Source organism: Pseudophryne corroboree, chromosome 11, assembly GCF_028390025.1.
Source record: "Pseudophryne corroboree isolate aPseCor3 chromosome 11, aPseCor3.hap2, whole genome shotgun sequence".
NCBI classification, from domain to species: Eukaryota; Metazoa; Chordata; class Amphibia; order Anura; family Myobatrachidae; genus Pseudophryne; species Pseudophryne corroboree.
The window spans coordinates 133,428,366-133,442,370 of record NC_086454.1 but is presented as its reverse complement, the minus strand read 5'-3'; the positions used below and the strand labels follow the sequence as shown (position 1 = coordinate 133,442,370).

The window sequence follows — 14,005 nt, the reverse complement described above, 5'->3', positions numbered from 1 at the left end:
TAATTTTTTTTATTTATTACATAATATCTTTACACAGCAATTGCAGTAGTGACACATTTAGGTGGGATGCGGCCACCATGCCGACGCCGGGATCCCCAGCAATCAAAGTGCCGGCAGACAGAATACCGACCCATAGAAAATATTCCCACTCGTGGGTGTTCACGACACCCATAGAGTGTGAACAGAAACTGTGGTGAGCGCAGCGAGCCACCGAGCCCACAAGCGGCTTTGTTGCGCTCCCCTCCCTCCCGCCATTCTGCTGCCAGGATCCCAGGCTCGGTATGTTGACCTCCGGGATCCCAAGCGCTGGTCTCCCAGTCCCAACCCATTTCTATCACTGGACTAAATTATGGGAGCAGAACAGTAAACATGTTAATAATTGATAATAAGCAAACACTTAAAATATAAATAAAACAATAATTACACAGCTAAAAACACTTTGGGCCAAATTCAATTACCCGTCAAATTGCAATAATTTACCACGTTTCTGTTGTTCGCAGCTTTTGCAGTTTTTTTCTTCAAATGGGCGTTTTGTTGGTATGCGCATTCCCGGGACTAGTCCATTCAATTGCAAAATTGCGAAAATGGGATTATCGCGAAAATTGTTGCAGGCAGTGATAAGTGAAAATGGCTAAATCTGCCTGTACCCCCCAAAAAGGTAAACTAACATCAGATAACAGTTTAGAAGTTCCTTATTGCCATTTTTTTTTTAGTGGAAAAAAGGCAAGTGTTTTTCATCAAAATAAGTGCTAAAATTAAATTTGGGGTACATGGAAATGGGTGTAAGTATATATTTGGGTCATTTCACGCCACTTTGAAAAAGTAAAAAAAAAAAAACCTGATTACTCCTACCTGCAAGCATAAAAAGACGTGTCCCACTCATAATGCAACCCAATATACCTGTCCCATACCTTGTACCCCAATTTCCATCATTTTGCACTTTTTCGACCCAAAAATGACATGTCATTATTGGCCAATTAAAAAACTTCTAAGTGCCTAATTAGTCATTAAAGGGGGTGTCCTAGGGGTTTAGAATCAAGGCCCAGATTTATCAAGCCTTGGAGAATGATAAATAGCACGGTGATAAAGTACCAACTAACCAGCTCCTAACTGTCATTTTTCAAACACAGCCTGTGACATGAAAGTTAGGAGCTGATTCTCTAGTACTTTATCACCGTTCTATTTATCACTCTCCAAGGCTTGATAAATACAGGCCTAAATCTTACCCTTTTTTTTTTTTTACTTCAAATATGGATTTTTCTGAACTATTCACCTGCTCAGAGGTGGTGAATTGAAATTTGAGGTAAAATTGCTGCAAATCCATTTTTTGACAAACTATTGAATAGGCACTTTCTCGCGATTAGCAGTAAATTCACTTTTTTTTTTACCGCAAAAATGGCTTTTTGCTACGGATTGAATTCAGCCCTAAACAGCAAACATTTAATTTGTCAATTGTGTTCTAATTAAATAAATTGCAAGGTTTGATTATATTTAAATTTACATCAATATTTAAAAATCATGGGGTAATTCTGAGTTGATCGCAGCAGGAACTTTGTTAGCAGTTGGGCAAAACCATGTGCACTGCAGGGGGGGGGGGCAGATATAACGTGCAGAGAGAGTTAGATTTGGGTGTTTTTTTTGTTTCTGTGCAGGGTAAATACTGGCTGCTTTATTTTTATACTGCAAATTAGATTGCAGATTGAACACACCACACCCAAATCTAACTCTCTCTGCACATGTTATATCTGCCTCCCCTGCAGTGCACATGGTTTTGCCCAACTGCTAACAAAGTTCCTGCTGCGATCAACTCGGAATTACCCCCTATGTTTGATAGCATCTGTATTTTTCCCACAGCAGGAATTTTGCAGTTTTATAAATTTTGGATGATGTTGCAATAATCACGAATCTACGCAGTACAACAGCAGTATAGATCATAACTTCTGAAAAACAGCTGAATACCTGTAACACAAAATACCAAAAGAAGGCAACGGAGGAAGTAGAGTCAAAACATTTATTTAAAGAAACAAAACACAGATAGGAAAATATTTCACATAAGTAACTAATGTGAAATAATGATTTATCAGGGCCTTACCGAATACTGAGATGTCCACATTAATATATGTTGCTGTTCTGTCTCTCAGTTTGCTATAGTATTCCTATAAGGAAGAAAGGAGAAATGTACTGTAGTTATTATTTTGTTATAAAATCACATGCAGAAAATACAATTCATAACCAAGTAGCCAAAAGAGAAAGTGTTTAGGCCTTTTACCATACCTCCCAACTTTCTCATTATAGGAAGAGGGACACACGCGAGCCAAAAAAGGGTGTGGCCTATGAAAAAGGGGGGTGGCTGTCACTTTTGCATATTTGTAGCTGCTGCATACAAATTCTCAGCTGTGGCAGTATTAGCATACAACCCTCAATCAGGCTCCATATTCATCCACCACGTCCAGTGCATTTTAGCGCTGTGTGCAAGAAACGGCTTTGGTGCCCCCTCCTATGTAAGATAGGGGCAGTGCGCGCCGTATGCGCATGAAAAATATATAGAGGCGTGGCTTCATGGGGAAGGGGTGTGGCCACAAAATAATACCAATTCATACTACGGTGCACAGTAGTCTCCATTATTCAAATAACACCGCACAGTAGCGCCACTACACCAGGTAGAGCCCCCTTTTACACAATATGGCAGCCAGTCTCCCTTTTTACACATTACGGCAGCCAGTCCCCCTTTTTACACATTACGGCAGACAGCATCCGCTTTTTACACATTACGACAGACAACGTGCCCTTTTTACACATTACGGCAGACAGCGTCCCCCTTTTTACACATTACGGCAGACAGCGTCCCCCTTTTTACACATTGCAGCCGACAGCGTCCTCCTTTTTAAACATTGCGGCAGACAGAATAGATAGACAGACAGACAGACAGAGATAGATACTTACCATCTCTCCCCGCTGGCTCAGGCTCCTCGGTGCTGGCAGATCCCTGGCAGGGGAGAAGGAGGAGGAAGGAGGGGGCCTGGAGCTGCAGCAGCGCTGTGTAATTGGTAGAGGCGCTGCTGCAGCTGTCCCTCTGCTTCCGCATTGGCTGCCCGCCGCCGTTGTGAATGCTGGGATGAGGGAAGCACATCCCAGCATTCACAGCAGCGCCGGGCAGCCAATGCGGAAGCAGAGAGGACTGCTATAGTGGCACTTCTACCAATTATATAGCACTGCTGCAGCTCCAGTACCCCTCCCTCAACCTCCTCCCCTGCCTCTGGCGCTGCTGCTCTCCGCCAGCGCGGCGCACACAGCACAGAACAGGCGGCTTGTAATGAGTCAATTTGACTGCGCTGTGTGCCAGCACACCTGGCACACACGTAGTTACGGCTCTGACCACGTCGATAGTGGACATTGGAAAGTATGGATGGCTTATTATATAGTGCCAGCATATTACACAGCACAATACTAGAGGAGTATTAACTTTGGCAATACTGCAAAGCAAGTGTTCATAGTTCTTACCTCTGAAAATTCAGTAGATCCGATTAAACCAAACTCCTCTGCTCCCCAGCTTCCAAATATAATTGTTCTACGTGGACGCCATTTACCTGTTTATATTGTATAACATTAAAATGTTTTCTGATTGGTAAGAGTTAAAAACAGTAACATTATAGTTTTCAACTAAATTTGGCTCACTTTGCATCCAGATGCTGAATAGCTGAGACATTGGGGGTAATTCCAAGTTGATCGCAGCAGGAAATTTTTTAACAGTTGGGCAAAACCATGTGCACTGCAGGGGGGGTAGATATAACATTTGCAGAGAGAGTTAGATTTGGGTGGGTTATTTTGTTTCTGTGCAGGGTAAATACTGGCTGCTTTATTTTTGCACCGCAATTTAGATTGCAGATTGAACTCACCCCACCCAAATCTATCTCTCTCTGCACATGATATATCTGCCCCCCCCCCCTGCAGTGCACATGGTTTGCCCAACTGCTAACAAAGTTCCTGCTGCAATCAACTCAGAATTACCCCCAATGTACCAACCAGTAAGTACTGTGTTACTATTGTTTATTTATAAGGCAGCACATGTGTTCCGTAGCGCCTTACAAGAGCATAAAATTATCAACAAGAAATATAAATAAGACCGTATATAAATTCACATAAATACATCTGTAAAGAGAAAACAAAGGGGAGAAGATCTTGTTTAATAAGGCCTATGGTTGGACACAATGGGGAGGAATGGGCAGAATCTGCAGAGTAGAGAGGAGGAAAGGAATAGAGTAGAGAGGAGAGGTGGGAAAGTAAGCTAGAATGAAAATATAAGTTTTAAAGGATACACTTGAAGACCGGATGACAGTCTAATGGAGCTTATGAGGGCCTCCCAGGGGTAAGTAGCAGCCTGGAAGAAATGTGGAATGTGAGAATGGGAAGTGGTTATCATTAACAGAATGTATGGGAGGAAATTAGGCTGGATAGGTAGGGAGGAATGGTGATACAGTATTGAGAGCTTTGTAGGAGTTTGAATTTGATTTTGATTAGTATAAGAAGCCAGTATAGTGACTAGCAGTGAATGGTAGCAGAGTTAAGTGACCAGAGAGGAAAATGAGATGACATGGGATAGGACAGAGTGAGAGGTTCAGAAAAGAGCGGTAAGCTTGAGTATTGTTGGTAGCAATGCCCAAAGGAAGAACATGCGCCCAAGGGAAGACGTATAGAGCCAAGGATAGAGCCTTAGGGGACCCCAATGGGAAGGACAAGTGGAAGGGTATTTGAGTTTGGTGTAGATGCAGAGAAGGACAAGTAAGACATGAACCATAAGTGAGCTGAGTCACAAAGCCCATTGGAGTGGAATGATGTCAAGGAGTATAAGAATAGAGAATTCTTCTTTGGGTTTGGCCACAAGGACGTCATTGGTGAAGTCAGCTTTGATGAAAAGAAGCGATTGTAGAGGGTCTAGTAGGTAAATGTGAGGAGAAATGGGACAGTAATTAGTGAGTGAGGAGGGGTCATGAGAGGGTTTCTTAAGAATGAAGGAGACCATGGCATGCTTTAAGGATGAAGGGAAGGTGCCAGAAGAGAAAGATAAGTTGTACAATGTGGGAGCATGCTTCATGAGAGGGATTGTATGATGTTAGAGGGAATAAGATCAAGGGGGCAGATGGAGAGGAAATAAGACGGGCATGGACTTCAGTTCCTGAGACCAAGGTGAAAGAGAACAAAGTTGGTAGTCCAGGTAGAAAAGTAGTGGGAGAAGGAGGTGAGGTCTGAAGTGATAAATTACCATAATAGTATAATCAAGCACACTAAGATAGGAGGGAAAGTGGAGACGAGGGGAAGGGGGGGGGGGGGGTAATGAGGGTAGTGAATAGACAGTGAGGGTTGGAAGCCTGGCAGGACATGAGCACTTTGAAGTAGGACTGTTTAGTGAGTGAGAAAGCAGATCTTTAGGATAAGAGTATAAACTAGAAGTGGAGGAAGTTGGGAAGAGATCGCTGCTACATCCATAGGTGCTCAGAAGAGTGAGAGCACTTCTGTAGAAAGTGGGTAAGAGAAGAAGACCTATCGTTTCACTAAGCTTATTACATATTTGTATGCATGCTGTAGTCTATATATATTGTATTTTATTTGCAATATATTCTATATATTTTATATGCACTTTTATATGCATTTTGCCTATATTTCATCCATTTACCACCATTAAAAAGATTTATCATTACTACTCTCAAGCCAGATTTCACATATAGGCTTTATGCACCATGCACATTTATTGTGTTTATTACTAAACAACATATATCAATTCACAGAAATAATGGAACAAACTCTACAATTCATCTAAAACGAAATATCCTGAATAAATTGCAGACATTCCTCTGCTGTGCCTGTGCAAAATTGTGAAACTAGAAGTAGGCATGATTCCTGGAAGTCTGATACATTCCACATGTGTTCCACGGACCGGAAGATGTCCGCAAGCACTGTTTAAAGTATTATACAGGTTGAGTATCCCTTATCCAAAATGCTTGGGACCAGAAGTATGTTGGATATCGGATTTTTCTGTATTTTGGAATAATTGCAAACCAAAATGAGATACATTATCAAGGCGATGGGACCCAAGTCTAAGCACAGAATGCATTTATGTTTCATATACACCTTATACACTCAGCCTGAAGGTTATTTTAGCCAATGTTATAATACACTTTGTGCATTAAACAAAGTTTGTGCACATACACACAATTCATTTATGTTTCATATACACCGTATACACACAGCTTGAAGGTCATTTAATACAATATTTTTAATGACTTTGTGTATTAAACAAAGTTTGTGTACATTGAGCCATCAGAAAACAAAATTTCACTATCTCAGTCTCACTCAGAAAAGCCCATATTTCGGAATATTCTGTATTTTCGGAATATTTGGATATGGGATACTCAACCTGTATATACAATTCACTAACTCTGAATGCTAAACCAGGAATATGGGAGACCCAGAGGACTTTTAACTATCCCAGGACTCCTATATAAACTTAACTTTTCCTTATCATAAATGCCTCTCCAGATGTGAGACACTTCCTGTTCCACATCAAAAGACTTTATCTAATAAATGTTCCAGTTTTGCAAGTATAAGTTAAATTGAGGAAGCATGTTTTATATCTATAGTATTATATGCACATTTTATGATTTTATATGTATATTTCCGTTTTAAAGTATATGTCACCTTTGACCTGGATGTAAATGACCACCATTACATAAATAGCACTCAACCATCACTCCTGTCACATTGCCTTGTGGAAGGGAATTACATCCCGAAACGCGTTGGAGCAGGTGGCAGGAGTGCTAACATATGTACACATTGGAGGACGACCTAGATTCTGGAGGAGAGAAGGTCCCAGAAACTGGATATGGAGCCTGTTTGTTCAATAACATCTATTTGGCCAACTTTTCACCAGAATCTGGTAATCATCCACCTTGCATGTTTTTATTGCTAATTGCATTGTTTTACTGCACCATTTTGAAAAAAATATATTAATTTTGAATTACACTACTTTCTGCCTCTAATTGTGTCTCCATATGTCATGGATTGGTGAGTGTATATATGCAGAGAAAAGATACGGAGCTCCATAGAGACATATACCACAAAGGGAGGTTATATTTATTTATTTGTACGCTCTCTGAAATACTTTTAACTGCATAAACAAACCCATCTGACCTACTTTCTCTTTATTTAGGGTTAGGGTAGGGACCATCAAAGGTTGATGGTAATAGTTGGTACTGGAAAGTCGAAGCCAGAAGTAATGGCATGGTCATAGCTAGATACAGTTTAGTAAGGGCAGGTAAGGGTTGAAATGGGGGAGAGAAGGGAGGCGGGTGGAGTGGTGGGAAGGAGATTAGGTGATGAACCTTGATGTGACAGGAAGAGGAGGAGGTCCATTGGGAGAGGCCAAACTAGAAGGAGAGAAGTTTGGAGGATTGTGAGGTTGGTGATATTGTCTATTGAGATGTTACAGTCCCACAAGAAGAGGGAGGAGAGGTCAGAGGAGATAAAATGTTCAAGCCTGGCAGAGACCTAATCAAGAAATTAGGAGCCTGGACCATAGGGAATGAATAATGATGGTAATGAGAAACTAGTGGATCAGGGGTGGTACGTAATGAAGTCCGAGTTCAGTGGCCATGAGGGATGCCGGCCGAACTTGGATGTATTTTTTAAAGAAGCAGTCATTTACAAGGCTAAACCTTGTCTTGTAAATGACTGTCCCTTTAAAAATAGTCAGCGTTCGGACTGCATCACGCACGACCGCTGAACTCGGACTTCATTACATCCCACCCCTGATCTTGGGATGTGGGATAAGGACATGCTCTCATAGGATAGGGGAGCTGGAGGTGTCAGGGAATATCTAGGTTTCTGCAATACTGATATCCTTAGAGTACAAGGGAATCAGGAAAGGAAAGAGACGATACATATCTTCTGCACCAGTAGATATTAATAATAAATTGCGATTGCCCCAATTATTCATAAAGACAAAAATTGTCAAATTATATAGGCAGAGGTGCTGCCATAGACAAAAATACCAGACTAATAAACAGAAAAGAGAAAAACAAGGGGTTGTCTTTTTTGCTGGTGCACTAGTAAATTATTTAAAATAGGATTTTAATTACCTACCGGTAAATCCTTTTCTCGTAGTCCGTAGAGGATACTGGGGTTCCATTTAGTACCATGGGGTATAGACGGGTCCACTAGGAGCCATGGGTACTTTAAGAATTTGATAGTGTGGGCTGGCTCCTCCCTCTATGCCCCTCCTACCAGACTCAGTCTAGGAAACTGTGCCCGAGGAGATGGACATACTTTGATAGAAGGATAGATAAAGATAGTGGCGAGATTCCGAACCAGCACACACAAAACATAGGAAAGCTATGCTAACCCAACTTTAAACAGGAACAGCAACAGCTGAACCAACAATACTTAACCAAGTAACAGTGCAGGAAGAATAAAGCACTGGGCAGACTACGAGAAAAGGATTTACTGGTAGGTAATTAAAATCCTATTTTCTCTTACGTCCTAGAGGATACTGGGGTTCTATTTAGTACCAAGGGGATGTACCAAAGCTCCCAAACTGGGTGGGAGAGTGCTGAGGTTCCTGCAGAACTGATTGACCTAACTGAAGGTCCTCAGAGGCCAAAGTATCGAACTTGTAAAACTTAGCAAACGTGTTCAAACCTGACCAAGTAGCTGCTCGGCAGAGCTGTAAAGCCGAGACACCCCGGGCAGCCACCCAGGAAGAACCCACCGACCTAGTAGAGTGGGCCTGTACAGATTTTGGAACTGGCAAGCCTGCCGTGGAATTAGCATGCTGGATAGTGAGCCTGATCCAGTGTGCTGCTTTGAAGCAGGACACTCAATTTTATTGGGATCATATAGGACGAACAGCGAGTTGGATTTTCTGTGACGAGCTATCCTCTTTACGTATACCTTCAAAAACCTCACAATAGCCAAAGACTCTGAAGTAGTGGAAGTGTCAGTGATAACCGGAACCACAATAGGTTGGTTGATGTGAAATACAGTCACCACTTTCGGAAGAAATTGCTGATGAGTTCTGAGTTCAGCTTTGTCCTCATGGAAAATTAAATAGGGGCTCTTGTGAGACAAAGCCCCCAGCTCCAACACACATCTTGCTGAAGCCAAGGCCAACAGTGTGACGGTCTTCCACGTAAGATATTTTACGTCCACCTCCTGTAATGGTTCAAACCAGTCCGATTGGAGGAACTGCAGCACCAAATTGAGATCCCAAGGTGCCGTGGCAGGCGCGCACGCAGGGGGGGTTTCTGAGTACCTAGAAACCCAACCCGGGCCGCCAATCCATCTGCGCTGCTGTCCGAGTTACAGGTAGTTCGTTTTAGGAGAAGCTATTCAGGCTGCAGCAGCTCCGTCCTCCTTACACTGTGTGTGTCCGAGTGACAGTGAGAAGCTGGCTGCTCGTGCCTGTAGGGGGAGCTGCAGCGGCAGCAGGCAGCTCCTCACAGGCAGTACATCGGGCTTTGAGACAGAGCCAGGGGAAGCAGTGGCTGCTGTCTTCGTCTCTCACAGTGATTATGCAGCACAGCAGCCTGGCGAAGGAGGTGTAGTTTATAATAAATTGTGCTGGCCAGGTGAGGTACATTAAATGCTGTACCAATTACTGCATCAATTTGTGAGTAGCATGTGTATAGGTGCAGGGGTGGGGGCTGTGCTTCCTGTTAATGGGTGTGTGCATGTATACTGTGTATGTATGTTTATGTATGCTGTGTGCATGTATACTGTATGTATGTTGTGTGCTTGTATTGTGTGTGTGTGTGTGTGTGTGTGTGTGTGTGTATGTATGTATGTATGCTGTGTATGTATGTATTTATGTATGCATGTATACTGTATGTATGTATACTATGTATGTATACTGTGTGCATGTATACTATGTATGTATGTATGTATGTATGTATGTATGCTGTGTGCATGTATACTGTATGTATGTTGTGTGCTTGTATTGTGTGTGTGTGTGTGTGTGTGTGTGTGTGTGTGTGTGTGTGTGTGTGTGTGTGTGTGTGTGTGTGTATGTATGTATGCTGTGTATGTATGTATTTATGTATGCATGTATACTGTATGTATGTATACTATGTATGTATACTGTGTGCATGTATACTATGTATGTATGTATGTATGTATGTATGTATGTATGTATGCTGTGTGCATGTATACTGTATGTATACTATGTATGTATGTATGTATACTGTGTGCATGTATAGTATGTATGGTGTGTGTGTGTGTATTGTGTATGTATGGATGGCGTGTGTATAGATGCTGTGTGCATGTATACTGTGTGTGCATGTACACTGTGCTAGCATGTAGATATATGTACTGTCTGCTGTGTTTGCAAGTATACTACTGTACAGTATGTCTATGTACAGATTGCTGTGTGTGTGGGTATATATATATATATATATATATATATATATAGCTCGTGCTGTGTGCTGGCTACTCAATAATTACCAAAATGACTATGCTATTTGAGTGTGAATATGTATATATATATATATATATATACACACACACACACACATAGATACATACATATATGGAAACCCCCCCACGAAAATCCTGCGTTTGCCACTGCGTGGGAGGCACAAAGGGAGGTTGGATGCGCAGAACACCTTTCAAAAATGTCTGGACCTCAGGGAGAGAAGCCAATTGTTTCTAAAAGAAAATGAACAAGGCCGAAATCTGGATTTTTATTGAGCCCAGACGTAGGCCTACATCCACACCTGCCTGCAGAAAAAGCAGGAAACGTCCCAGGTGAAATTCCACCACAGAATAAGTTCTGCTCTCACACCAAGAGACGTATTTCTTCCAAATACGTTTGAAATGTTTAGACGTTACCCCAATCCTGGCTTGGATCATAGTCGGGATCCCTCTTCTGGCTAGAATCAGACATTCAACTTCCATGCCGTCAAACGTAGCCGCGGTAAGTCCTCATAGATCAGGGATGGGGAACCTTTGGCCCTCCAGCTGTTGTTGAACTACACATCCCAGCATGCCATGCAACAGTTTTAGCATGGCCAAATAGCAAAACTGTAGCAAGGCATGCTGGTATGTGTAGTTCAACAACAGCTGGAGGGCCGAAGGTTCCCCATCCCTGTCATAGATGAACAAGCCCTGTTGCAGAAGATCCTCGTGAAGAGGTAGAGGCCACGGATCCTTGAGGAGCATCTCTAGAAGGTCCACGTATCAGGCCCTTCTTGGCCAGTCCGGAGCAATGAGTATTGTTTGAACCTTTTCCCTTTTTATTCTTTTGAGAATTCTTGGGATCAGAGGAAGTGGAGTAAACACGTATACCATCTGATAGACCCATGGAGTTGTCAGAGCGTCTACCGCCACTGCCTGTGGGTCTCTCAACCTGAAACAATACCGCTTGAGCTTCTTGTTGAGACGAGAGGCCATCATGTCGATTTGTGGATATCCCCACCGATGTATCAGGCACCTGAACACTTCCGGGTGAAGGCCCCACTCCCCTGGGTGCAGGTCGTGTCTGCTGAGGAAGTCTGCTTCCCAGTTGTCTACTCCCGGAATGAAGACCGCTGACAACGCCAGAGCGTTTTTTTCTGGCCAGAGGAGAATTCTCGACACCTCTAACATTGCTGCTCTGCTTTTCATTCCGCCCTGTCGGTTTATGTACATCACTGCTGTCACATTGTCTGACAGTACTTGAATGGCCCGATCCTGAAGAAAATAAGAGGCCTGCAGGGCGTTGTATATGGCCCTGAGTTCCAGAATGTTGATTGGAAGGATGACTTCCTGACTTGACCATCTTCCTTGAAACTGCACCCCATGGGTGACTGCTCCCCAACCTCGGAGGCTTGCGTCCGTGGTTAACAGGATCCAGTCCTGAATTCCGAACCTCCAACCCTCGACAAGGTGAAAGGTCTATAGCCACCACAGAAGGGAGATCCTGGATTTTGGCGACAGATGAATTCTCTGGTGCATGTGAAGATGCGATCCGGACCATTTGTCCAACAGATCGAGCTGGAAGGGTCTTGGTGAAACCTTGCATATTGAAGCGCCTCATAAGAGGCCACCATTTTCCCCAGAAGGTGAATGCATAGATGCACCGATATCCGGGTTGGCTTCAGGACATCCCGAACCATCGACTGGATTACCAATGCCTTTTCCAACGGAAAGAACACTTTCTGCGACTCCGTGTCCAGTATCATTCCCAGGAATGGGAGCCTCCGTGTTGGCTCTAGGTGAGATTTCGGAAGGTTCAGAATCCACCCGTGATCCTGGAGAAGTTTGGTTGAGAGGCCAATGCTGTCCAGCAACCTCTCACTAGACGGCGCCTTTATCAGAAGATCGTCCAGGTACGGAATTATGTTGACTCCCTGCTTGCAGAGTAGAAACATCATCTCTGCCATCACTTTGGTTAACACCGTCGGTGCCGTGGAGAGACCAAATCTCAGGACCCAGAACTGGTAGTGACAGTCCTGCAGTGCAAACCGTAGATAAGCCTGATGAGGCGGCCAGATCGGAATGTGAAGGTATGCATCCTTGATATCCAGGAATTCCCCTTCCTCCAGACCTGGGATCACCGCTCTCAGAGACTCCATCTTGAACCTGAACACTCTTAAGAACAGGTTCAAGATTCAGAATTAGTCAAACCGAACAGTCCGGTTTCGGTACTACAAACAAGTTGGAATAGTACCCCTTGTTGTGTAGATGAGGTGGAACTGGATCAATGACTGGAGTCTGTACCAGTTTTTGGATGGCCTGCTGTAAAGTTATACTTTCCTCTTGTGAAGCTGGTAAGCCGGATTTGAAGAATCTGTGAGGTGGGAGCACTTGGAACTCCAGTCTGTAGCCCTGGGAAATAAGATCTGACTAAAGAATTTTAGCCGGGCTCCCACATGACAGTCCTCCATGCCTCACGGTCCACCGGCATGCTGAAGGCTTTGAGGAAGCAGAGCCTGAGCTCTGTTCCTGAGCACCTGCAGTTGCTGGTTTGCGTGGTTTACCTCTTTCGCCTCTGGAGGCCATAGAAGCACCTCTGGATTTTCCCTTAAACTTGGCTGTCCGAAAGGCCTGTAAATTTGAAGCTGAATAAGCTTTCCTGGCTGGGGGAGCTGCGGAACGAAGATACGTAGACCACAGTAGCTCTGGAGATTCATTTGTCTAGTTCGTCTCCAAACAAGGCCTCTCCTGTGAATGGTAGGCCTTCCACGCCTTTCCTAGAGTCCGCATCAGCAGTCAACTGGTGTAGCCACAAGCCCCTGCGTGCTGACACAGCCATAGTGGTGGTGCATGCATTAAGCAAACCAATCTCTTTTTTGGCTTTCACCATAAAGTTTGCAGAGTCCTGTATATGCTGCAGGAGTAAAACAACATTCCCCCTAGACAAGGAATCTAACCCCTTAATTAGGTTACCTGACCATTTAGCAATGGCTTTTGTGATCCACGCACATGCAATAGTGGGTCTCTGGGCTCCTCCAGCAGCTGTGTACAATGATTTGAGTGTAGTCTCAATTTTACGATCAGCCGTATCTTTTAGGGAGGCTGCACCAGGGACAGGCAATACATTTTTTTGTGACAGCCTAGTGACTGATGCATCGGTGGATTTTCCCATTTTTTCCTATCCTCCAGAGGAAAAGGAAAAGATGAGAGCAACCTTTTAGGGATTTTAAATTTCTTATCAGGATTAACCCACGGTTCTTCCAACAGGGTATTCAATTCCTTTGACGCACAAAAAGTGACTGAGGACTTCTTTTTTACATTAAAATAAGACCCTCACACTCTGAAACCTTATCAGGAATTTGCAGAACATCTCTGATAGCTTCTATAAGAGCCTCTATTCCCTGTGACAGAGTAGCATCCCCCCTTCCAAATTCACCTCGCCCTCCTCCATGTCTGACCCGTCAGCGTCAGAGTCAGACTGCAGGATATGGGTCAGAGATCGTTTTTGCAGACAAATAGGAGGGGATTGAGACGCTGGTTTGGGGACTGAGTCTCTACTCAT

At 43.5% G+C, this 14,005-nt stretch overlaps 1 protein-coding gene across 1 annotated transcript in view; it reads right to left on the bottom strand.

Annotated features, from left to right (window-relative positions):
* NAALADL1 (N-acetylated alpha-linked acidic dipeptidase like 1) overlaps positions 1-14,005 on the bottom strand; it is a 139,487-nt gene that overhangs the window by 37,393 nt on the left and 88,089 nt on the right. The window contains exons 10-11 of the mRNA XM_063946132.1: positions 3,502-3,587; positions 2,093-2,156 (exon numbers count right to left, since the gene is read on the bottom strand). Coding sequence (XP_063802202.1) covers positions 2,093-2,156; positions 3,502-3,587 — 150 coding nt within the window. The remainder of the gene's footprint in view (positions 1-2,092; positions 2,157-3,501; positions 3,588-14,005) is intronic.